Below are 27998 nucleotides of genomic sequence, written 5' to 3' on the forward strand. Positions count from 1 at the left end.
GCATGCATGTTGTGGACGGCGCTAGTGTTTTATCTTATCTCATTCAATGCAAATAATCCTTGGTTCAAGCAGTTCATGCCGCCATTTTGTGATAAGTGCATACATCTTAACCAGACATCAGATACAAATAAGTACTTTTTCTGTCGTAATATCCACTACAATGCCCCTTTTGTCATATTTTTTTTATTTGCAATAAACTCTTCTTTTCACCATTTTTGTTGATTAAAATGGTCAACAATTTACAAATGTACCCTTTTCCTGTAAATTGGTTCTTTCCTCACTGTAAAATATTGTAGATACTTTTACACTTGTACCGAAATATTTTGCATAATTTAAATCGCGGAACTGAAAAGGTAATTATTTATTTGCTTGTCATGGCAACTTGTGTTTTTGTCATTTTTTTCTTAAAAAAGGAAACCATATTATAATTCAAAATTTAAACTTTATGTATGGGATATGAATTACTTTGTGTACTCTGTTGATTTATGGTTCTTTAAAATATGCTCTTACAATGTTGTCAAAACATGTTTTAGACATTTATTGGTATTCATTCAAAATTAAAACATATAAGTTTCTCTGGTCCTCTTTTTGTCATGAACTTCTCACAATATCACAATGAGTGAAGAAATTCATTTATAATATTCATTTCACAAATTCGCTCGATTTCTTAAAAGCTATTTTATACAGTTCAAAACTACAGTCAACGTATGTACAGGCATACCTCTCTCAGTCTCCAAGTCGCCTTGCAGCATTTACTGAAAAGCTTCGACAGTTGATATTAATAGTCTATTTTACAAAGGGGCAAAAGACGTATCAAACTTTACTCGTGCCTCAAAAAAGTAGTATTTTTGCTGTTGGTTCAAATTATGCTATTTTGATTGAATACCCTTATCAATTTCATTTGGTGTTTGTTATTTCAGTCTAGTAAATCTAATATTAAAGCCTACCTCTTTAAACATGTTAGTGTTGTATGGCGTTGAAGAGCAACAAATAATTACAAATCAGTGGGTCAATTGTCCTGGATTGCTTAAGTTTTACATGTACATTGGGACGTAATTTCGTGTATTCTCATATACTTTATAACTCTAATTTATTAATTCGTGGAGGATAGTAATTCGTGGCGGAAAAGTATCCACGAATTCCAAGAAAACTGAGCCACCACGAAATCTTATGATTTCACAGTAATACATTTCAAAAAATGATTCTGTTTTTAAGAATATTATTTCTTTGAAAATCATCACGAAGTCGAACCTGTTTTCTTTAACTGGACCATAAATAGATGTATAGCTTCCGTTGTTTGGATTGTTTCTCAATAAACCGATTATTTTATTTAAAGCTTTCTGACGCGTTGCTTAATATTCGATGACTATGGACAAGTTGGCAAAACTGTGTTTCTGCAACACTTGTAATGATTAAGTAAAATTAAAACGTAAAATTAAAATTTTACAACGTGGGGTGCCATTACCCGGGTAGGCACACACTAGTATTATGAAATATAAATCCTAAACATCACTTTTTGAAACTCATTACGTAGTGCATAATAAACAAAATGAGAATTAAAAAGCTTTTCTTTATTATAGTTTTTCTTCCACTTGAATATGGGTATGGTTTGGTATACCTTTAAATTATTTTGTTTCTAACTATAACGGAAGGACATGAAATAAATGTTGTATGTCGACTCTCTACGGCGCATCTCTTTTTAATTATGATCTGCACATGTCACTCTATGTTATCTGGGTTTCTTTTCTGATGCAATTCTATTGTTGTCTGAATACAAGTTTATCATTTTATCACTTACTTCGTATAGCCATATCTTATTTTTATAAACATTGCAAATCTATATATTTCAAAGGTTACAATGTCTCCAAAATTGCGTATCTACGGATGGATTGAGTTGGTGAACACATTTTCGGCTTCATTATTGGACTTCACTTAGTTTCATTATGCTATGGGATTTTAATAAAAGTTTCTGTAAAATATTTCCAAGCATTATGAAGTAAAACATTTATTTAAAAGGAACCAAGTAACACACAAATATATTTTTTATATAAATTCCATCAAACAATAGTCCAAACATAAATGTATATTTAGTAATTTGCTCATAATGTGTTAGCATGCGTTAAATGCAATTTTCTTGCAAGTTTCCTTTTTCATTCATGTGCGTCTTAACGATCAATGATATATCAAAAGTGTCTACAAAACAAAGCAGCTTATATGCATAGTTGTTTTTTACTACAACGTTATAAATATGTAATGAATAACGTATTTTCTTTCTTATTATAAATAGAAAATCATGAAAACGTGTTTAATTTTCCGCATATTAACATGCCATGCTGCCAAAATATTTGAGGAAAGATAAACCCAAAAAATTTTAATGCCAACAAGGGGAGGAAAGATACCTTAAATCAATTATGATGTCATCACTGATGTAGGACGAATGAAACGGTCGAAACTCACTAACTAGCTTAGATCTTTATCTTATGTAATCTGGAAATTATCAATTAAAATGTCTTGACAATAATAGCAGATTGGCGATGAATTGAATTTTCCGCTTTTTATATTTACTTTAAATTGAGTTTCATGGATCGTACTTTCCTTAGAGTGCAATCAACAAGTAAAATTATATTATATTTTGTTTTAATCTATTTACTAATGTATTCATTTATCTTGGGTTTATTTATGTTTTTGACGTTAGAAAAAATATTTTCCCGTATTTTACTCAAATTTTTTCAGAGCAGAAGCACAAATTCTGCCGGGGTTTTTTAAAATTGAAAACCATGTCCGCAGCCGTCGCCCATTTGATATCAGATTAAGCATACAGTAAAACTCGTATGATACGAACAATGATATCCTCGTGTAGCGACAGAAGAAAAACAAGGAGCGGATCAAGGATCTGATTTAAATCGGATTGTCAAGTTTTATGAAATATGATTTTATTTCCACATTACGGTCATAAAAATTATTGTCGGTTAAAAACATACACACAAAAGTGTGTTGATAAAAATGGTTATATATAATATTAACCCCTATAGGTTGACTTTATGAGACTGCAAAGATTACAATCGTGTCGTTAAATATTTTATTATACACATTCCATCATTGTCATCAGTAACAATTTACAAAATACAAAAAACCGTCCAAATACTTTTTATCACATTTTCAAACGTCTATATGATGTTCCTGATATGTGGTAGTTTTTCATAATACTGTAAATCAAATCCTAACCGTTGATAATACTCATCTCTGGTTCTGTTGTATATTAACTGATCCATACAAAGCAAAGCGGCTTCCTGGTAATCTGTGTGGAATTTATTGGTAAAGAATTCTGGTCGTCGAGCCAATAGAGAAAGATCCCCAACTCCAAACACACAGACTGATCGAACATATTTACCATGACACTGCCGATGATTTGATAAGCCCTCCCAGTTTACAAATCGTGATAGAAAAGGCTTTCTTACGCCAACATCTGTTTCCAGATCTCCTACAAAGCAAATCCTACACTTAGTTGTAAATATAAAATAGGTGTATTGTCTAAAAATAAATAACTGTCCTTGTAGATCTGGCATATTTTAATTTTAACAAATTAAGCAATAAACATATGCATTTTGACTAGTATTTATTGCTAAAATTAAAAAATGCCACAAGGCCAGTGTATTTTGAGTAATAGCCTTATTTTATTACCTTTAAAACTTCCCGGAATTCCCAGCTGAGGATTATGAATCAAACTTGCAAAGAACGTCTCATCTGGAATACTTGTTTTGTTCACCCATGTAAGAAAATCGGCAGCTACATCATGATTGATGACGTATTCCACAACTTTTCTGTTTAAAGTCACGTGGACAGAGCCTTTGACTGGCTGGATAGTATGAGGAGGTTTTTCAGTAATATTCCATCTTTCCTTGTTTGCCCTAATTTGATGAATGTCGAATTGGAGCAAATGATTTAATGGGTGAATTACTATTAAAGATTGTGATTGTATGGGGACTTTTTGTAAATGAAAGGTGTTATATAGTCATTATTTCATTGTCCCTAGTCGAAATTTGTTTCATGTAATTTGATGTACATATTATAAAAATTCTGCAAACCTTTTGATGGTGCCTTCTCCATCGTTTGAACCGTTAAAAATTTGCAATATTTTTACCAGTTCATAATTTGTACGAAGGGGAAATTCCTGTCCAGTTAAGTTAATGAAATATTTCCATTTAGGAATTGATAAAAGGTCTTTCATGCATGTGATGTCTGGTAATAAAACACTTATTTTTCCCCAATTCACTTCAATTCTTTTGGACACCATCTTCACATTGGGAAAGCATCGTACGATGCAGAAAAATTCATTGAAGACGTATTCAACTGTTTTTCTATCTACGTGAACACAGTACATATTTTGTGGACGGTAAATTGACCTCAGAAGAATTTCAAACTGTTCTGGGCTTTTATAAACAAGAATGCTGTAGGCAATCGGAAAATTCCTCTCCTCATCTGTTAACGAATCCATAATGTATCCTTTTGTATTGATGAAATTTTCACATGCTTTTGTTTGTTGGCAAAACGACTGCGATTTGTTTTTTACCCTCATTTTACGAACTCTCTTAATTTCTTTGTCATTCTGTTCAAACAGCAAACCACAATCTACGTTCGGTATAACTCTTTCAGAACCAAAGAATTTCTGTGATGAATGTTCGAAAGATTGTGATCCCGATTTATTATAATACAGAGGCGAGAAAGAGGCATCAAATTGTGGTCCATTGTCAAACAAATGGACACTCCTCTGCAAGAACATATCATCAGCCTTCCGACTTTGCTTGGTCGCTGTTACGTCCTTGTAGTTTCTATAGAAAACGAATTTTCCTCTCGTTGTCTTTTTAGATACATAATTGAAGATTACCTGTGTGGCTAGTATAAGACAGAAAAAAACTAGCGCATAACGGGCGCATCTTTTTCTTGTGCTTCGATATGATGAGGAGAAATCCATTTTATCGAGATGGGAAAACGTTCAGTGTATTTCTTTTGGATTATTTTTCACGAAAGAGTTATTGTGGTACGATGTAATGAAAATATGCAAATAAGTTGCTAAAGACACAAATACGTACGTATGGCCTCGACGGATCATTCGACAGTCAACTTGTAAACTGCTCATAGGTACATATATAATTTATATACTTATATATAGTTGCATCCAACAAGTATGATTCCTTCTATTTCTTACGGAAATTGATTGTAATTGAAAATGACAGGACTGAAAACGACACGCTCCGTTTATTGAATGGTCGAAACATCCAGCAACCTAAGTGTGGCTACCTTCATATCACGCATAAATCACCACAGAAAGCATTTTATTGATTAAGTATACTTTTTTTCTCCTTTCTAAAAACACATCTGCGCTGCATTTTACAAAGTTAGTTGTAAATCTTCTATGTATAATGCAATTACTCTTACGACAATGTGCAAAACATTCAAGCAAAGATAGTAATGAGGCCCAAGGATGTCGCCTTGTGTATATCATAAGAAATCTATGAGTTATTTTATTATTCCATAAGTGTTTTACTTCGTGTAAATCAACAATTTAAATAGTTCAATTTAATTTGACATATTTTTTAATATGTCCGACATTTTAAATTAATTTAGTTCCAGCAAACAATTTTGTATATGTTTAGTGTTGACATAACAAACAAAAGGCTCATTGTCCACCTGAGCAACAATAGCCATAATTAAATCAGTTGTATATAGCCCTATTCAAAATATATGAGGATTAATGTTAAAAACACACACACCTATATATATATATATATATATATATATATATATATATATATATATATATATATATATATATATATATATATATATATATATATTTAATCATCTTTTGTTGTTCATTTTTGTAGATACTTTGTCTGGTTTTGACCTTATCCTAAGCTTTAAAATCGAAATTAAAAAAAAAAAAACCTGCGCATTGTTGGTTGATGAAACATCTAAACTGAATCGTACAGTATATATACATGTAGGTGGCATTAATCTTGTTTGTTGCAGCTGAATGGGGAAAAAAAATTATTGTATCTATTTCAAATTTGTGAATGGGTTTTAATTTTAGTGTCTCTATCTTTAAATTTTGTTCTTTAGGTCAATTTTCAGTACAATTTCAGATAAAAGACTGTTTTTGAAAAACAATTTGGAGGGGGGCATTCCCACTTAACTTCCCTGTTTTGTTTATACATCATTTATCCATTTAGACGCAGAATGCAATGATCTGTTCATAAATCATTCATGTTTACAAATTCATATCTAAGGTTTACAACCTATAATATGGTATAAAAAAAGTATGAAATTAAAACAAGCTAGGTTATGCACTATTATCTATTTGCATGCATATTTTTAAACCAAGTTGTCAGATTCATAGTATCTGCCTGATGGTAACTTGCCCTACACTTTCCGCCATGATGTCAAATAGTCAACCGTTTCTAGGCAACCCGTTTTGGAAAGTTCTATCCATTAATACTAAAATCGCATTAATTGTTCCGGTTGATTTACTTAGTAAATCCGCATTCTTGGTTACCCCGTTTTGGAAAGTTATATCCCATTCTCTCACCAGAGGTCGTGCTTCGCAAGCAAATGAGTATCAAAACTAAAATCGCCCACTAAAGAAACGGATTGACTCATTTTATTTATTCAACATTCGTCAAATCTTCACTTCTATGTATTCCCACTGAATAGGCCCACTGTACATATATATATTTACTCTTTACGTAATCATTTAATGTTATTTTATATATATATATATATATATATATATATATATATATATATATATATATATATATATATATATATATATATATATTCTCGCCATCTGTGAGATTGATCAACCCAATATATTTCCGTAGTGAGTCAGTAATAACCTATTAAGTGATTGTTTTCCTGAGGACTATCAAGCGACATATTTATTCACAAATAGCGATGATCTACGCAAAGCCAATTTAACTCATTTAAACACTTCAAATTTTTTTATCTCACCTTTCAAATACTCTATAAAAATCTTTGCTTCACCTATGTTCACTTACAATGTTTTGTTGTATTCAATTTTAAAAGTTTTCTCCCTTTCCCCTCCAGAGATTTGAGCAAATTTCGACGCTGCCATTTAGTTCTGCTCCAGACAAAACACTGTGACGTCAATATTCTAAGGGCAACTACTCTAATTTTAAAGAATTTCAAAGGGTAACTACTCTAAATACTTTAAGAATTTACAGCATGCGGTTTATGTATTGAATACTATGAAATGTCGAAATGAGTAAGGGAAGCGTCGACCAATGACGGCCATATTGCCTCATATTATTTCTCACCGAACAAATATAGAGATATATGAGGCAATCACGTACTACAAATGTATGTCTAAAATATATAAATATATACTACATTTGGAGGAAGAGAAACATCTATAAAACTAGCTGGATTTTTTAACGTGTAAAACCCGGATATTTTTTTCTAATTGTTTATCTAGAAAACATTTGAACAGTTATCCTTCATATCTGAATATAAGAAATACTGAAAATAAACTGTCAAAAGTACAAGTATCAACTTATGTTATTTCAACCCTGAATGTAATAATACTCTGTCAAGTGTAATTTATAAATAACGAAACTGTGTACAAACCCCATACTGCAAGTTTTCTTCATTAATAGATCAAAGCAAGGCCCAAATGTTCACAAGTGAATAATCACGTTTGCGGAAATATTTATTTAATCGACTTCAAAAATCAACCTGTGGCTCAACGCTTGATGATCAGTCGAAGATTCGCTGACTGATAAATATTCAAACTTCTCAAGTTTTCATAAGTGTTCTTAGACGTTAATCTGACACCTCTATATCACCCAATGCCAGTACCAATTTTTATCAGTGTGTTCAATAACAACATATGTTCAATTTGTTTACAGACACCATTGTATGTTTCTTTTTTTTTAAGGTAGACTAAGTACAAAACAGATATTATCTTATTTCACTTAAGCTATTTTTTTCCTTTAATTCAAGTTTTCTTGAGATTTAATATTTTGATCTTTAAAACAAAATCCATAAATATGGAAAAATTTTAAGAAAAATCCATACCGAAAATTGTTTTGATAAACATCGTCCCTAAGCTACCATATTAATCTCCTTTCAATGAAATATAAAATTAAATAGTCATTGATATGATTGTTTTTTTGTGTCAGTAAGTTACTTTTCAAGATATTACAAATGTTTTACTGTTATATATACAAGAGACTTTTTGTTACTTCAAGACACTTAACTATATTATTACTGGTGACTTTATTTTGATGAGTGGTTAATGTTTGAAGTCTATCAACCAACTCACCACTGTATATCTTATACCGTCATTAACACATTGCATTTACACTGCATTCCTTTATTTCATTTGTGCACCTAGCAAGTCAATTTCTACAATCTGTGAAAAGGAAAAAAGGCGTGAAGATCTAGATAAACTCCAGCTGTTGCTAATTGTCTATGCGAGATAGATTTAAAGTGCTTTGAAACTTTTGAAAATATACCTTACCTCTTTCTCTCCAGACGACAGACGACAGACTAGATATTTCCAATACATTTTTATTTTCAGTTTTGTGTTATGGATTTGTTGGAGATATCTTTCTCTTACTTTCTGGATTCTTGCAAGCATTAAAACATTATTACCTTCTCTGGTCGATTTCTGAAGTCTTGGTCCGCGTCCTTTATAGCTTTGAATTTTTTATGAGAATCAAATGAATTTATTAAGCTCTAGAAACCAGATCATATTTTTAATTGCATCAAAAAAATATATTGACGAAATAAAGAACATTTTCTTCTGACAGAGTTACTGTGGAATCGTTTTTATTCGTGGGGATCAATATTCCTGAGTAGCAAAGAAATTTCGAGTTTCTTGGACGTAATTTTGTAGAAAGCAAGTTTGGGGCAACTTTCACAGATATTAATCAAAGGCTTGTGTATACGTTCTTAAGGATGTTAATTCATGGGCAAGGATTACCCACAAATTCCACGAATATTGGTCCCCCACGAACTATGATGATTCCATAGTATAAACATTCATGTATATATGTTGTTTTAACATGTTTTTTCATTAATGTTTGGTGCTCTTTTGACAACAACATCTAAAAGGAAATTATCACATTTTCTAAATAATTATAGTCTACTTACTACATGTATGTTTTAAGCATTGCCATTTCCTGCTGCATTTCACTGAAGAAGATTTTAGATTCAAAAGGATCAAACTCAACGTCTAATAAATTCGTATGTCAGATTACTAATTTTGAGGCATGTTATAAAATGCACCCAAATCTATTTGAAAACAAGCTCAATTCTAACACTTATTCAAACTCATAGTATACACAGGAATTCAATTTAAGAATGCCTATTAAATGATATATAATGACCACAAACCGGTTGTTTTTAAATAGAAATATGATTAAAATATGTGGGTCAGAATTGAAAAATATCGAGTTATTCCATTACATAAAACATGCCTAAACATAAATCAAGGTGGTGTATCCCTTAATTTAATTAATAAACAAAAGATGTTTGTAAAACACTTATGCCCGCTCCCTTGGAAAGAACTGCGAAGAAAATGAACGGAAACTACAAATAATTGAAATTTTTCTAAGTCCAAGGCACACAACTCTATCGAATGTTGCTCGATTGCACCCAAAATCGAACTTGACTTAGATATTATTATGATAAACCTGTATACAAAATTTCATTTCAATAAGTGTATCTTATGCGAAGAAAATGAACGGAAACTGTTGGTGGACATACCGACCGACCGACAGACAGCAGCAAAGCAATATGCCCTTCTTTCTTCAAAGGGGGGCATAACAGATATTTATTTCTGTAAATTTGTATGAACAATTATTAAGTTATCTGAGAGAAATGCATACTAGTGATACCCTCGCTCTGATGGGATTACATCAGGCACGTAGCATCGCTTTTGAAAGTGGGGGCCAGACTCATTCAAAAAATCTTGACAAACCAAGAAAAAAAGAAAAAAAAGTTACATTCAAAAATCCAGAAAATCCTTATCCTCCGGGGGGGGGGGGGGGGGGCAGCAAGTATTCCTTTCAGTTACACTGTTCATTTTCTTATTTTCAATTCAATTTTCCCTGGTATATCTATTTCAAAAAGTGTGATAAAATGTCAAGCATATGCAATTACAAGGTGCTGAAAAATCTTTAACAAAGTTTGTTACGGACAGACAGACACACGGTCATACAGACAGGCACACAAGGGTAAAACGGTATACTCCCCTCTCCTAACAACAAAAGACCGTTAACTCGGAATGAATAACTTTTGAAATTAAAATTAGATGTAGATTCAAATGTAGATTAAAGTGTTTGACAAAGAACTATAAGACTAGTGTTTTCTTTCAGTCATGGCCGGACTCTGTAAAAATTGAAAGCATCAAAAGCAATTAATTGCAATATCTGTACACTCTATACTAGTTAAGGATTTGGAGGGTACCTGCAACTCTATTGAAACCAAATTAACCTTTGTTCTGGTTTTTTGTTCAATTTTTTGGGTTGAATTGTAGAGTCATTTTTAATATGATGTTGAAAAGATAACTATAAACTAACTAAGGAATATATTTATAGAAAATATGAATAATGAAATTATCAGATTTATTAGAAATAATGGGGTCGTGAGATTTTAACAAGATTTCTTGTCTATTTATGTACTAAATATGTTATCAACGGGTGAAAATAAATCAATGCCAATTTTATTTTTCTTAAATTAATTAATAAAGAGAAGACATTTTAATAAAATCATTCAGCCTTATATACAAAGACTTATACACTAGTCTATATAATCATATTAATATGAGATAAAGTGGATAAACTTAAAGAAAAGCCAACAGTGATTGGACGTTTCCTGTTGTATCTAACCTTCTGGGAAGTCAAATCTGTTATAAATTATATATTAAGTATTTGTTGCCAAATTTTAATAAGGCCACACTTGAGTAACTCTTTGAAACTTTTAAAACTGAAAGATATTCCAGATACGCACCTCCAAGTAAAAATTCTTGGAGGTACTCACGTGTGGTCAAAATGTATTTTACGATTTTAAAAAAAATAGTAACAGAAAATAAAACAAAACACTCTATTATAGCGCCACAGGCAATTTTTTTTATTACAATGTTCCTAATTCTAACTATTTTTTACCATAACAATGATAAAATATAAAGAATGAAGAATAACAAAGCAATTTGATTTAAACTTAATCAAAATTTACTTATTTATAACCGCTTTATGAAAAATCAAAAAGGTAGAGATAACCGACGATATAAAAATCACAACGTTAACATCTCGTGCGTTCCCAATTTGCATTAATAACAGCATTTCATAGAGACCCCACAATTCAACAAAAAACCTTTGTGGATGGTTATTCCATTGGTTTTATATGTGGTCTAGTTCTGCGAAATTCGGATGCTTATGAACTGTCTCAATCTTAGATTCATTTCGTCCCATCCATACATGCCATTAAATTATTACAAAATGTGCCGGACAGTAGCGCATGCTGTACGGTGTCTATCAAAAAGGTGGGTTACCTTAATGTAGCGGTTATGTTGACGTGTCGCTATATGACATTTTGCCCTTCATGGTAGGTCTTCAACACTTCTGGTTGCATTAGATTTACGTACAAGCCTGAGAATGATTTTTATGGCGTCTGTTATAAGATCTAGCAATCTATCAGAAATATTTTCAATTTGAAATAGCTGTTTAATCGTTTATATGACGTCATTTTACACGGTTAAAGGTAAATAAAGCAAATATTGTTAAGGAAACAAACACAGCGTGAACCACAATCTGCTTGGACCACGTCAACTGATCTTAAAGGTTCTTGGGAATACATGCGCCGCATTTTACTCAATTAGTTTTATGATTTTTGAAAGCAGTTAAAGGCAGGGAATTGATCGAATTGTGTCTTGAAAAACACATCCGAAAAACATAAGTATCGAACAAATACAATCATTGTCGAGTAATTAATTACTAGATTACAATTTTTTTTACATGAACAGTTGAGTATTTTCAACAGTAGTCGGTAGTGGCAACGACTTTCTAAAAAATACAAAGTAAGAGCGGGGCGTTAAAAATTTTGACCAGTTTATATGATTCTATTCACCCCCTCTGAATTTATTACAATTTTATAACACAAATTCTACATGCTTTCTATGAATTCAGCCTTTCAAGACAATGCAACACCACTATTCAACATCTACTTGTTAAAAACGTATTGTCAATGTGTGTTTCATGCGCGGATCCAGCATGAATAATATAAATTTTATTGCCAGTAGAGTAAGGTCAATATATACTTAGTTTAATAGTATGAATTTTTTAGTATTATCATCATTCCGTTTTTAGCTCACCGAGACGAAGTCCGGGGGAGCTTACGGTAACGGCCTGGCTTCGGTGTTCGGACAAGGTTAAGATTTTTATTACAGGTCCTCTATCTAAGTTATTGTTCTATCTTAACCATCACCAAACCAGATGGGTGATGCATCTGGACCTACTTATGGACTTAAAAACTTGGGATGTTGAATCTGGGCCATGAATATCAGATCCTGGAGGAGGTGCTCTTTAATAGCAATATCTAAGTTACTTATGGTCCTAACTTCACCAAACTTGCAGGGACGGTGCCTATTATGATACTAATGCACCTGACAGGCTTGAATGCTGAATCTGAGACATAGGTTTCAGATGCTGGATGAGGTTAAGGTTTTTAGAGCTGGTTAAACTTTATAGAGCAGGTGCCCTCCAATGATTATATCTTAGTTATAAGCTTATAACTGGTCCTAACTTCACCAAACTTGCATGGATGGTGCTTCTTATGATACAGATGCACCTGGCAGGCTTGAATTCTGAATCTGAGCCATAGGATTCGGATGCTTGGCGAAGTTAGTTTTTGTGGAACTGGTCACATGTTTAATAGCTAGAAGTACTTTTTCAAACTTGCAAAGTTCAAATTATCAAAGGTTATTAAAAAAAACTCCTACCTCACACAAACTTGGATGTGTTTGTTGTAAAATGATATAACATGATTCCTACGATGTAGTATTGTATGATATGGAACATAATTGTTTTATATGATACAATATTTCATCATTTATCATATTGTAAAAATTAAATGATACAATATGATATTATATCTGTTTTTTGTATATTGTGATATATTGTATCATGGTATTGTTATATATAGCATATATTGTATATTACGATATTGGATTAAATATTATTGTATCACATGATATTTTTCCATATGATATTGTAATACATCATATTAAATCATATGATATGATATTGTAATATGTAATATTGTATAATACGATACGATATTGAATAATACAAAATTGTATTATATAATATATTATTATATGACATGATATTGTATGATTTAATACAATGTTGTATCATATTATATTTGATATATGATACAATATCATACAATACAATATCATATTGTATCATACAATATAGTATCGTATGTTACAATTTTGTGATATGATATTTTATCATATGATACTATATTGTATCATTTATTCTACATTATGATATTGTATTATGTGATCAAACACAAAAATGTTTTACACGATAATTCCCATATCATATTATATGATACAATATCATATTTTGATAAAACGGTGTATTATATGTTACAATATCATATTGTATCATTATTTATTACAGTACAATATTGTAACATATAATATATATTTAATAGTTTCATAGGATGCAATATTGTTTTTTAGCTCACCTGAGCCAAAGGCTCAAGTGAGCTTTTCTGATCACAATTTGTCTGCTGTCTGTCGTCGTTGTCGCCGTTGTCGTCGTCGTCGTTGTTGTAAACTTTTCACATTTTCATCTTCTTCTCAAGAACTACTGGGCAGATTTCAGCCAAATTTACCACAAAGCACCACTAGGTGAGAAGGATTCAAGTTTGTTCAAATGAAGGGCCACGCTCTTTTCAAAGGGGAGATAATTGAGAATTATTGAAAATTTCTTGGTATTTTTCAAAAATCTTCTCAAAAACTATTCGGCCTGAAAAGCTTAAACTTGTGTGGAGGCATCCTCAGGTAGTGTAGATTAAAGTCTGTTCAAATCGTGGTCCCCAGGGGTAGGGAGGGGCCACAAGAGGGGGATAAAGTTTTACATAGGAATATATAGAGAAAATCTTTAAAAATCTTCTTCTCAAAAACTATCAGGTCAGGAAAGCTCAAATCAAAATGGAAGCATCCTCAGATAGTGTAGATTCAAGTTTGTTCAAAGCATGGTCCCCGGGGGTAGGGTGGGGCCAAGATTTGGGGATCAAGTTTTACATATGAATATATAGAGAAAATCTTTAAAAATCTACTTCTCAAAAACTATTAGGCCAGAAAAGCACAAATTAAAGTGGAAGCATCCTCAGGTAGTGTAGATTTCAGTTTGTTCAAATCATAGTCCCTGGTGGTATAGTGGGGCCACATTGGGGGAATGGATTTTTACATAGGAACATGTAGAGAAAATCTTTAAAAATCTTCTTCTCAAAAACTATTCGGCCAGGTAAGCTCAAATTAAAATGGAAGGTAGTGAAGATTCAAGTTTGTTCAAATCATGGTCCCTGTGGTTAGGGAGGGGCCACAATAGGGGGATAAATTTTTATACAGGAATATATAGAGAAAATCTATGAAAAAAAATCTTTTAAAAACTATTGGCCAAGTAAGCTCAAATTGGCGTGTAACTATCCTCAGATAATGTAGATTCAAAGTTCAAATCATGGTCCCTGGGGGTAGGGCGGGGCCACAATGGGAGATAAATTTTTATAGATAGAGAAAATCTTTAAAAATTTTCTTCTCAAAACTATTAGGCCAGGAAAGCCCAAATTTGAGTGGAAGCATCCCCAGATCGTATAGATTCAAGTTTGTTTAAATAATAGTTCAGGGGTAGGGTGAGATTTGGGGGATGAATTTGTACATAGGAATATAAAAAGAAAATCTTTAAAAATCTTCTTTTTAAAGACTATTTGGCCAGAAAAGCTTTAACTTGTGTAGAGGCATCCTCTGGTAGTGTAAATTCAAGTTTGTAAAATCACAGTCCCTAGTGGTTGGGCGGGGCCGTGATGGCGGTTTGAATTTTTACATAGGAATATATAGAGAAAATCTTTAAAAATTTTCTGGGAAAGTTTTTGTCCAAAACTCAGTACTTAGTTTGAAAGCTCAGGTTATACAGATTTAAGTTTGATGAAACCATGATTCCCTAAAGAAAAGTTGGGCCATGAAATGGGGGAGGGTTGTATAGGAATAGAGAAAAATCTTCTTACAGGTACAACAACAAAAGGGGCTTGGTATTTACCAAAAAAGAGAGGTGGATAAAAATTGGCAGATTTTCAATTTTTTTGGCAATATCTACTGTACTTAGTTGTCAAGATATTTTGATACTGTAATGCTAATTTGATCAGAATTAAGGCAATTGTTGCTCAGGTGAGCGATGTGGCCCCTGGGCCTCTTGTTATATGATTGTATTGATTAAGATTGTATCTTACAATACTGTATTAAATGAACATATTATGATCAAACTATTTTTAACGTATGAAATACGATGTTGTGTCAAAACGGTATCCATTAAATATCGAGGATCATTAACTATGATTTTTATATAACATGATAAAGGTGGTCTTAAAAAGATGATGCCTCATCTCGTTGAGCATTGAAATCTGTGATTATCTATGGGGTTGGGTTTTTTGGGGGGTTTCTTTTTTGGTTAAATTTAATCAAAAAAATAAAATTTGAAAACTGATAGAGGAAATTTGGACTGGAATATGTATAAAAACTGTGAATGAAAACTTAACGCTTTTTATCTATTTAGTGTCAACACCATTCATAAACTGTATTTCATTTTTAAAAGAGTTAAGCAAATTTTATTATTTTCACAACAAGGAAAATCTCAATCTTAGTGTAAATATTTAATGGATTTTTCTTAAATATTTCAAAAGATATTCAATGGCCATTACCTCAACAAATAGGTCATTGGCCTACTTTTTGAAAAAAAGCTGGTCAATGACCTACTTTTTTAAAGTGAAAAATAACACTTCCATAAAAGGTCTATAACACACAAGAGATGGTTTTTATTATCATCAGTGCATTTTTTTCATTTGAGTAAACGTCATCCTTAACAGTTGAAATTCAAAGTGTCATGATTGACAGTTAATGTTTAATGTCGGAGTAAAACGCTGATGACGTGTTCTATTACCGGCTAAGACACATCATTTTTTCTAAACGACATTCTTTATATGTTTCAAACTTTTGTAATACTTAGTATCGAATTTCAATCGGTGAAGATACTCATCCCTCGTCCTGTTGTAGATTAACTGATCCATGCAAAGTAAAGAATGCCCCTGGTAATTGAAGAGAAATTTATTGGCAAAGAATTCTGGCCGACGAGCTAAACGAGCGAGATCTTCGATTCCAAAAATGCAAATCGATCGAACATATTTACCACCACATGGCCAAGAATTCCATTTTTTGGATCGGGAAAGAAATGGCTTCCGTATTCCAAAATCTGTTTCCAGTTTTCCTGCCAAAACAAATAATCATTTATTTGGTCAACATTTATCAACTTATTTAGTTAAAATGAAAAACAAAAACGGGGAAAACTCTCTTAATAGTAAAGAGATTACCTACCTTTGAAACTTCCAGGTATTTCTAGCTGAGGATTATGAATTAAAGTTGCAAAAAATGTTTCATCTGGAATGCCCGTTTTATTTACCCATTCAAGGAAGTCAGCAGCTACCCTGTTAGTGATGACGTATTCCACAAATCTTCTGTTCAGTGTTACGTGGACAGATCCTTTTACCGGAACTATATCGTGTGGGGGGGGGGGGGTTCTCTTTTATATTCCATCTTTCTTTGTTAGCCCTAGAATAGGTATTCAGGAAAGTTAAAGGGACTTGGACAAGATTTGACTTAAAATTTTCAAATTTTATTTTTCCATTTTCAGTGTTTATACTTATTTATATAGAAGTTTATAACGCTTTGTCAAAATTTGAAAGTCAAATATCAAATTATAAGCAACATACAGAATTCATAATTCTTTTTTTTTTAAAACAAAGCTCAATATTGTCATTTTTTACATATGTGTTGTATTGGTGTAAGTTTCAATCAAATGTATCTTTTTTTTGCTGATAATAGTATTTATGATGGTATTGAATTATTTTAAATTATTTTTTACATGTCATTTTGTCTAAGAAATGGTAATTTTCTATATTGTATTTTTTGTTAACAACTATAAGACTCGAGCTTTGTTTACATAACAGCCAATTTTTACCTCTGTAACTCGCTTGTAACTTGACTTTAGCATTCAATATTTTGGTCAATCATTTAAAATGCACCAATTAACCTTTTTATACATAAAAATTAAAAATAAAATTTTTGATCTTAAATCGTGTCCAAGTTCCTTTAATGAAATGTACGTAAATGTTTAAAACAAGTATTGAATGGACAAGTACAGCGCTGTGACATAAGTATTGACAATTGTTTGAAAAAAGATCGCGGACGTAAACTATGACGCGCTTCGTAAATTGCGACATAATCATAAATAACCGACTTACTTTTATCAATACTTGGTGAGGTGGTCCTTAGACTTGATAAAAGAGTTCTTTTAATATTTAGTCATATTTTTTTTCATTTTATTAATGTGCGGTGGTTGAGCTTTCCTGGCCATACAATTGTAGGAATATGATGTTGTTGTATGTATATTTGGGTAATACGAGCTCTGTGAACGGGGGCGTTGTCGAAATGAAAAAGATTGGTTGTGTAGAGTAAATGTCAGTGACTGACAGTCCAAAGTTGGTCTTCTAATATGAATATGTACAGTATTTGCCAGCATTAATATTCCCATTAACCTACATAGGGCACCTTCCCTGTGGTAGGTAAACATCCTGTTTCATGTTCTGCCTGATACTGTCCACAATCATCATATCGATTATTTTGGCAGGTCGGAGGTTCGCATTAAGCACAAAAACATTAAAAAGCTTAAAGTTTCAAAATAGCACTGCACTGTGTTTCAACGGTACAAGTGGGCGGACACCCGAGTCTTAAATTCAATTCTTTGGGTGTACAGGCTATCTTGATGTCTGGGAGAAGTTTATTCCATTCTCCGATGCTTCGTGGAAGAAATAAGTGTTTGTGAAACTAGAAGTCACTATTGCAAGTTGATATTTGATAGGCAAGCTAGTGAGTATTGCGTGAAGGTCGTAGGAGTGGTGTTACAAGCGTTTCTGTTGATGGCAACCTGGTCATTCAACTACTCTTTAAAATAACACTTTGTCTAGTCTTGCCATACCACTACGTTGTTCAAGTGACTGCCATCTGGAATGTTGGATCATGCTGTTCACACATGATCTGTTGCCGACATAACTTGATGAACGTCTTTGTACTATTTCTAGAATGTGGATAGCTTTCTGGATGTAGCTGTCCCAAACAGGTTAAGCAAACTCCAGTAAAGACCTGGTTAATGATTTGTATGCACTTTCCTTCATGGATGTGAAACTGATGTTTAAATAACGGCGTAATTAAGAAGCCCTGTGCCTAATTGGCCTTGCCACAGAAGTTATAATGTGGTCACTCCAATTCAGGTCTGATGTTATATAAGACAATAATCGAGATATTTTGCACTTTTAACATGTTCAAGGCTTGGCCTTCCTGCTGATTGACAAGATGTTGCACTTTCCAGGATGAAAATCCATTTCTATCTCCTTTCTCAAATGCCAAATTTATTTAGGTCGGCCTAAAATGTTTGGGTGTCCGATTTTGATGTTACAGTAAGGTACACCAATGTTGTCTTACTGTGGCCCTCTAGCATATCATTGATATAATAAATAGAAACAATTTAAGCTTGGCCCAAGAACCGACCATTGAGGACATTTCCTCGTTGACAATTCCAGCTTGAGTTCAGTTGGAAAGTAAACTCGCGATCCAGTTGTTCACATTGCCCTAGATCCCATAGGATCATAGGTTTGATGAGAAGACTGTGGCCAACTTTGTCAAAGGCCTTGGAGTAATCCATAATAAGCACATCTGTCTGCCTTCCAGAAGCAAAGTTGTTGATTACGTCATCAATAAACACAATAAGTTTGGTTTCACAGGACCTTTTGCTGCCGACTATAAGCCTTCGAATTCTCTGCGGAGGGAGGCACATGCATAGCGGTAAGTAGCGTAGGGCTTTTTAGATGTTATATACTCTGATTTTCTCCTAAAGGTATCAGACTCTCATCAGAAAAAATGACAATTTTTCAACAATTATATACTATTAGTTTTTCTTTTCAAAAAACACCAGGCAACACATTTTCCCAGGCAACACTTTTCCCCTGTTGATTTCGGAAACTATCATTTTTTTCCCTATTAAATCATCGCATAAAGTATATAGAAATCATAAAAAATCTTAGGTATGTCCGTTGGTGAATAGATTTATTAGCATATCTGTGTCTTTAAATTTACTAGTAATTCATTTTAACATATGTCTTTCACTTGTTTTTGTATCTTTAATTATCCAGTTACAGCGGTCTTCCTTTTCGACGATTTGATCTCACCAGTCGGCAAATATTTTTTCCCCAAAAATTCAAAATAACTAATAATTTCGCCTCTCAAATTTCATATCCACGATAAATTTTTTTGTTATCACTGTTATTTTTATCGATCTTCTACCCATTGTTATTTCAGTTTGTAAACATTAAATTCCAGACTGCAGACGATAAAACATACAGATATAACGTCACTTCCGATGTGAAGATAACTCTGTAAGAATTTCGATGGTCAACAGGGCATATTAGTAGAGTTACCTCCCATTCACTGAGCGAAGCCCACGCTAGAATGACGTCACTGCGTTAATATTGTGATTTTTTTTCTGTCATAGTGCTGTAGGCTATATCCAATCCTATAAATATTTTTAGAATCATCTTCTGTCATTTCATCAAAATGTTTGTTTAAACATGTAGTGTTGTTATAAGTGAAAAAACTATAAGTATAATATCGGTTCATTATTTCTGATATAAATTAAAGTAAATTGAAGGTCGACACCTCAGAATTATCTATTTTCAACTTTGACATCACATTTGCGCTGTATTTAGAAAGGAACCTACGATCATTAATCCATTTTGTCTTCAGCAATGATTTCTCAATGCGATGCGTAATACATTAACAAATCCACTGAGAGTTTTTCCACTTATTCTTTTGAAACATATTCAAATGTTTCTAAGTTAATACAAGAGTAACGGAAACTGATAGATGATTAATTGATGGATTTAGGGATTTAGCCAATTTAAAAAAAGGTTGACTATGCTCTTAGTGAGTGAGTACGGCTGAACCAGATTTCAAACCTTTACTTCAAATTGTCTTGCTGCCCGAGAAGTACAAAATTCACCGATGGCTAAATTATCAATCGAAAAGTCTTTTGATAAAAAAATAACAGCAATAATTATTTTAAAATACAATTCAGCGACGAATTGATACAGACATATCAAACTGAGTGTTATCGGGCGAAAATTTTAGCTTGAAGCCATAGCCGAGCATAATAGAGAAACGCGATTTTTCATTGGACGATCTATTTTTAGTCCAATATAGAGAAAATCAAATGTTATATTGACCTCCTAGGTCACGTGCAGGTAAATATAACGTTTTGTTTTTTCGGGATAGTAGAGTGTGAAGGAATAAATCAATCATATATTAATAATATTCAATATATGTGAAAAAATTTCGGATCTTTTGTTTTTAAATTTTGAGTCCCTAATTTTTATTTAAGATTCGAACACATCCTTGTTTAACTCCAATCCTGTTATTCAGGTCTGTAAATTTCATATTCATATCATGAATTATTTTTGGGAATTTGTCTGTACAAAATATGACGTAAACATTAAGAAAATTTTCGATACATTTGAGCATGCATGAAATAACGCAATGAAACATTATACAAACTGTAAAATTTATATCATTTTTTTATCATCTTTGAAAAAATAAAATAAAAAACGGTTATTTTTTTATAAATCGTCTGACAAGTTTTTACGGAAAAAAGTAAGAAGCTAAGAACCAATACCAAAAAAAAAAAAAACAAAGGAAGGCTTTGATTAAAAAAAATTGCGCAAACCTTTTGATGGTGTCCTTTCCATCGTTGGAACCGTTGTAAACTTTTAATATTTTTACCAATTCGTAATTTGTACGAAGAGGAAATTCCTGTCCAGTTAAGTTAATAAAATATTTCCATTTAGGAATTGATAAAAGGTCTTTCATGCATGTAAGTTCTGGTAATAGAATAATCATTGTTCCCCAATTCACTTCAATTCTTTTGGACGCCATCTTCACTTTGGGAAAGCATCGTACAATGCAGAAAAATTCATTGAAGACGTTTCCTATTGTTTTTCCATCCACGTGAAGACAGTAACTGTTTTGTGGTCGGTAAATGGACCTCAGAAGAATTTCAAACTGCTCTGGGCTTTTATAAACAAGAATGCTGTAGGCAATCGGAAAATTCCTCTCCTCCCCTGATAACGAATCCATAATGTATCCTTTTGTTTTGATGAAATTTTCACATGCTTTTGTTTGTTGGCAAAATGACTGCGATTCATAACTTACATTCATTTCACGAACTTTCTTGATTTTTTTGTCGTTTTGTTCAAACAGCAAACCACAGTCTACGTTTGGCACAACTCTTTTAGAACCAAAGTACTTCTGTGGTGTATGTCCAAAGGTTGGTGTTTGCGGTTGTTTATGATACAAAGGCGAGAAAGAGGCATCAAATTGTGGTCCATTGTCGAGCAATTGGACACTCCTCTGCAAGAACAGATCATCAGCTTTCATACTTTGCTTCGTTCCTGTTGGACCATGGTTGCTCGAATTGAAGACGGAATCTCCTGCCATAGTCATTTGAGACACATAACTATAGAAGATCAGTGTGCAAAAAAGGAAAATAAACCAGAAACAAACTGATGCATAACGGACACATTTTTTTCTTGTAGGTTGATGTGATGACAATGAATTCATTTTATCACGATGAGAAAAACCGTCAAATGTAAGGTTTTTTTGGGGATCATCTGCTAATAAAGGTTTATCTATATGCGCAACGTGATGAAAAAATGCAAATGAGTTGTATAATTGCATGTACCCAAAGGATCTTTTGACAAGCGACATATATAAAGTGCTCAATCATAAGTACACTGTCGCATCATCATTTATAACTATATACCAGTATGCTTTTTTCCTCTCTAAAAACACATATCATATGCGCTGCATTTTACAAAGAAAGTTTCGACTTGACTGTATATTTTTTTTCCCTTCAAATGCAAATATCAATACAATGCTCAAAATTAAATCGAAACCAACCTTTTCATAAATTTTATTCTTTTGAAGTATATTCTGAGGTGGTGCACGAAGAAAAAATTGAAAACTTATCATATGTTCAAAGTTATTTGGAATAAAGAGATATCCTCAATTTCTAAACATCAATGTTAGATCGGTTAGAAGTATATATATATATATATATATATATATATATATATATATATATATATATATATATATATATATATATATATATATATATATATATATATATATATATATATATATATATCAATTGTATAATCTGTGTGATGTATTCTACAAAGCGTCAACATTCTTTAATTCATTCTTTCCTTTATCATCAGGGGGCCAGGGTGGAACTCACCCCCCCCCCCCCCACCCCACACACACACACACACACATGCACACACCGACTTTTATCGCAAGTGCAGAAGACATTTTTCTTAAATTTACATATTAGAAATTGAATTATCATGGAGGTGCCCCCCCACCTCCCACTTGTTTGGGTGCATGCAATAACGGAATTCAAAAGTGAAGTTGAAGCTAAAAAAAAATGCTATGCACCTTCTTCCCTTCATTTATGCAATAAATGGAATTAAAAATATGGAATTAAACTTTGAAATTGAAGCTAAAGGAATACTACGCATCCCCCCCCCCTCCCACACACACACACACACACAATAGAAAAGAATTTAATGATTTATAATTTTTAGATTTTTCCTTTTTTTCTTTTTTTTTTGCTTGTCAAGATTTTTTGGATGAAGCTGGCTCCCTCCCTATTTAAAAATGTCTTATATGACATTTTCTAAATGTTACAGTAATTTGATTTTAGCCAACAATAGTTTATAATTTTAGCATTTACATAACAAGAGAGAGTACTAATATTCTAGGAACTTTATCGTCAGTACGCTTTATTTCGGTGAGGTTCTGGCATTGTCGTTGAATTTTGAGAGAGTAAATATTTTCACAACGTAGTGTTACAGAATTGGGCTTTATACATTCATAATTTTGTTGTTATTTTTTTAATTTGTTTTTATTTTGTTTTTCGTACACTCGATTAACACGTTACTAAGTGGTAATATCAAATAATTTCAAAACATTTGGTGTATGTTTTTCATTTAATACGAATACGTCCATTTCATTGATTTTTTTTAACCTTATTTTACCTCCCATTTGAGTGATAATCTGTACCTTCAGTTTGTTCAAGATTATATTAAAATCACAATTGCACGTTGAACTTACACATATCTTATCAAGAAATTTTATCGAATGTAAATCGTGATCCTGTATAAACATTAGCTGAAGAAATATATTTCTGATTGAAATATGCAATCGAATACCCTGCTTCCGTAAAATGAAATCAAAATGGAGAATTGCTTTCTTCTGCTGCTCTCGGTGGGGAGTTTACTAAATATTGGTATGTATCAATGTTTAACTGTGATTTTGCTTAAATGGGACAATGATTTCTTGAGTTTTTTTTTGTTACCGCGACAATTATAATTACGAATGAAAAACAATAATAAATGGTTCGCATTGAATATGAACTTGGTTGGAACGTGGTCAAAAAATTGATCACATGATCCATTGAGGTTTTGGTTTATGCTGTAAATGCGTTTGCATTGTAACACTATCAGCTGTACTGGCAAGTTGAAAAATATAGTAAGCATAAGCGTAAACGTGTGCGTAAATGAGTGAGTGAGTGACTGGATGAGTGAGAGAACGAGAGAGACAGATGAATATAGAATATGATATTTACAATATAAGAAGGTTTCATTTGTATATCTTAAGCTCTTGGAGAATACACCACATCCAAATGCTATGGCAACCATTTCATGAACTCACAATGTCCAGGATCAGGCAGAGTGATAGCCGTTAAAAAACTACAGTACGGCATGAAGTGGTATATCAGCGATGAGTGTCCCAAAAAAATAGAGTCGGTACAACATGGCAATACCACGACATGCTGTCAGTATGAGGAGGGTGATTGCTTAAGAAACATCACAGAATATAATGATAAGTATCTGTACTTATCACGCTTGTCGAGACTACCAGTTATATCACAAAACACTGCTACTCCAAGGCAATATATGACGTGTGCTAACAACAATCGTACTTACTCCAACTATGTTCAAGTTGTCTTTGATTGTGTCGAAGGTAAGATGACTCTTCTGTTTTATACGTTGTGTAAAGAATTTCAAACACAGAATCCAAATAATAAAATACATTGACTCTTGTATGTAAATTTAAGCCAAACTGAATGTAAGGTTTGTTTTTAATGTAATATCTTGGGGTTTTTTCTCTCTTTTTTTTTTGGGGGGGGTTATTTTTTATTGATGAGGAGAGGGGTTCATTTTTTCCAAACCACTGCACCAATTCAAGCAATGCTTTCATTACATTTTAAAGCGTGCGTTAATGAATACACTTTATCTTCTAAATAAAAAAACTCATTTGCCATTTGTGTTAAAATTATACATTTGTTATACCTGATAAACGGATCAGTATTAGAGTTCCCAAGATATGAGTCCATGTCGTGAAAGAAAACTATAGTAAACATAAAGGATTTATACAAAGACTTTGCCATGGAGGCTATAACGTGTGAAATTATGTTTACGTATAAAATCTGGAATAAAGTGTATAAAGTTTGCTTCTAGCCCTGTTCAATATTTTTTTAACATTTGCAAAAATAATCAGCAGAATATGTTGTTTTTGTGTGTAAAATAAAAATAAGGAAGCATTCAAAAGAAGATGGGGAAAAATGGTTAAAATATATAGATATTTTAGACATAAACATGTAAATAATTTTTTATTTTTTCTGCGGTGCATTTAATTTTATGTATTAACAAAGTTGTTAAGAGTTGTACCTCAACTGAATAATTTCGCTCAATAATCGTTAACATAAATAGTGATTTATATTTTATAATTATGATAATTTACAGAAAAGAGAATCAAGAACTTCTGCAGTTATCAGAGGTTTGTATCAGTAAATGGGACCGTTTACTTGTACCGGGAACCTTATTATCCAATTCAAGAGTCTTGCGAGTGTAGATTTGAATCGGCCAGCGATTCGACCATTCAGGTTTTGGCGATAGATGTTCGCCTTCAGCCAGTGCGGAACATTTCGGTCGGTAACTTTACTGGAGAATGTCCAAGCTATTCCACAAATCGTCTAACTTTTAACGATGGAAACAATTCAAGTTTTTTTGATTGTGAAAATAGTACAATCTATTCGGAATACGAACCTATCTATTCTTCAAGTGGAAATGTGCTGAATGTCTCGTATACGGAAGACGGGCCGGAGGCACAACAGATATGGATTGTTGTACAAGGTATGAGTTAAGGTTTTATGTTTCATAAAGAGGGCTTGGATGTTCGTGGTCGTGTTTAGACCATAAATATCTCACAAAGAAGAAGAGTTCTGTAAAAAGATACTAGAATAGAAATATTTTAAATAACAAAGCTAAAATATATGGATTTTGTTTTTACTTAATAATACTGTATATATAGGGATATATTCGCCCCCGTTTTATTTTCGCCCCTTTCGCCGTCATTGCCAGCGGGCGAATAAAAGACTGGGCGAACTCCAATGACTCAAATTATCTTTCTTTAAACACAACTGTGTCTAGGCGAATTCAAGACGGGGAAAAACTGTTAACCTTAAACTTAAACACAAAGACAAATGATTAACTAGAACTATTGAATTATAACATAATACAATAAATATGTATTATGAATTTCAGAACTTTCCGTCGGTAAAAAAAATAAGAAGGAATGCAAAATGAATAACTGATTTTGATATCAATTTGCTAAAACCAATATATTTTTGCTTTCCTTTAAAATTAAAGCCAGCAAAGGAAAGCTTGAAGTGGAATGTAATCCTAAGCTATCAACAACAACATCCTTTACGACGCCAGCTACTTCAGCTGGTGGTGGAATAGCATCAAAATACACAAACAGCCCAAATAATACTAATAATCATACATCTGGAGGCCACGGACACGGCAGCAACATAAAGACAACAAACATACCGGGTAAAAAAGACCCAGGTAGGATATTCCTACTAAATTATATGTACTTACTTACCGTCTTTCTTTTTAACTCGTTCATTTTAACCAAACCACCTATTTACTTTCTAACCCACTCATTCCCTGATTGACCGACTTACTTTCTTACTAATTCTCTTGCTGACTGACTGACTGACTGACTGACTGACATACTAATTCTCTCGCTGACTGACTGACTGACTTACTGACTGACTGACTGACTGACTGATTGACTTACTCTATTACTTACTTACACCCTACTTCACTCAAGTAATAATACATTTGTACTTGCTAACTCACCGTTTTCTTACTTTGCACAAAGTTCAAGACTTAGTAAATGTATTTTTTACAGACCCTTTCTGACGATTAACTATTTAGTTTTATGATTGATTGCGTTATCGGTAAATGTTGGGAGAGTACATATTTTCACAACGTAGTGTTACAGAATTGGGCTTTATACATTCATAATTTTGTTGTTGTTATTTTTTTAATTGTTTTTATTTTGTTTTTCGTACACTCGATTAACACGTTATGTGGTAATATCAAATAATTTCAAAACATTTTGTGTATGTTTTTCATTTAATACGAATACGTCCATTTCATTGATTTTTTAAACCTTATTTTACCTCCCTTTTGAGCGATAATCTGTACCTTCAGTTTGTTCAAGATTACATTAAAATCACAAGTGCACGTTGAACTTACACATATCTTATCAAGAAATTTTATCGAATGTAAATCTTGATCCTGTATAAACACTAGCTGAAGAAATATATTTGTGATTGACCTATGCAATCGAATACCCTGCTTCTGTAAAATGAAATCAAAATGGAGAATTGCTTTCATCTGCTTCTCTCGGTTGCGAGTTTCCTAAATATTGGTATGTATCAATGTTTCACTGTGATTTTGGTGCAGGATTTCTTGAATTGTTTTTTGTTAACGCGACAATCATAATTACAATAATAAATGGTTTGCATTGAATATGAACTTGGTTGGAACGTGGTCAAAAAATTGATCACATGATCCATTGAGGTTTTTGTTTATGCTGTCAACGCATTTGCATTGTGACACTATTAGTTGTGCTGACAAGTTGAAAATAAAGTAAGCATAAATGTGAATGTGTGCTTGCGGGCATGATCATGAGTGAGGGAGTGAGTGAGCGACTGGCTGAGTGAGAGAACGAGAGAGACAGATGTATAGAGTATGCTATTTACAATATAAGGATTTATTTGTATTTCTTAAGCTCTTGGAGAATACACTACATCCAAATGCTATGGCAACCATTTCATGAACTCACAATGTCCAGGATCAGGCAGAGTGATAGCCGTTAAAAAACTACAGTACGGCATGAAGTGGTATATCAGCGATGAGTGTCCCAAAAACATAGAGTCGGTACAACATGGCAATACCACGACATGCTGTCAGTATGAGGAGGGTGATTGTTTAAGAAACATCACAGATTATAATGATAAGTATCTGTACTTATCACGCTTGTCGAGACTACCAGTTATATCACAAAACACTGCTACTCCAAGGCAATATATGACGTGTGCTAACAACAATCGTACTTACTCCAACTATGTTCAAGTTGTCTTTGATTGTGTCGAAGG

At 32.7% G+C, this 27998-nt stretch overlaps 2 protein-coding genes and 1 pseudogene across 5 annotated transcripts in view; 1 reads left to right on the plus strand and 2 right to left on the minus strand.

Moving 5' to 3' along the window:
* LOC128183730 (uncharacterized) overlaps positions 1–27998 on the plus strand; it is a 555994-nt gene that overhangs the window by 455282 nt on the left and 72714 nt on the right. For all 4 annotated transcript variants that reach the window (XM_052852872.1, XM_052852876.1, XM_052852875.1 and 1 more), the window contains exon 11: positions 27632–27997. In XM_052852872.1, coding sequence (XP_052708832.1) covers positions 27632–27997 — 366 coding nt within the window. The remainder of the gene's footprint in view (positions 1–27631; position 27998) is intronic.
* LOC128183733 (beta-1,3-galactosyl-O-glycosyl-glycoprotein beta-1,6-N-acetylglucosaminyltransferase-like) lies at positions 3069–5175 on the minus strand. The gene is made up of 3 exons (XM_052852881.1): positions 4086–5175; positions 3682–3908; positions 3069–3481 (listed from the first exon to the last, which is right to left on the minus strand). Exons 1-3 carry the CDS (start codon positions 4970–4972, stop codon positions 3168–3170), a joined length of 1428 nt encoding a protein of 475 aa, XP_052708841.1. The 5' UTR covers positions 4973–5175; the 3' UTR covers positions 3069–3167.
* LOC128183740 (beta-1,3-galactosyl-O-glycosyl-glycoprotein beta-1,6-N-acetylglucosaminyltransferase 3-like) lies at positions 16226–21550 on the minus strand (annotated as a pseudogene).

This window comes from Crassostrea angulata, chromosome 5 (genome assembly GCF_025612915.1).
Source record: "Crassostrea angulata isolate pt1a10 chromosome 5, ASM2561291v2, whole genome shotgun sequence".
Classification (NCBI taxonomy): domain Eukaryota; kingdom Metazoa; phylum Mollusca; class Bivalvia; order Ostreida; family Ostreidae; genus Magallana; species Magallana angulata.

Coding starts and splice junctions, on each gene's coding strand:
- LOC128183733 (XM_052852881.1), bottom strand. CDS start 4,972: ATGGATTTCTCCTCATCATATCGAAGCACAAGAAAAAGATGCGCCCGT. Junction 3,909..4,085: donor GGAGAAGGCACCATCAAAAG/GTTTGCAGAATT, acceptor TCATCAAATTAG/GGCAAACAAGGAAAGATGGA. Junction 3,482..3,681: donor AATTCCGGGAAGTTTTAAAG/GTAATAAAATAA, acceptor TTTGCTTTGTAG/GAGATCTGGAAACAGATGTT.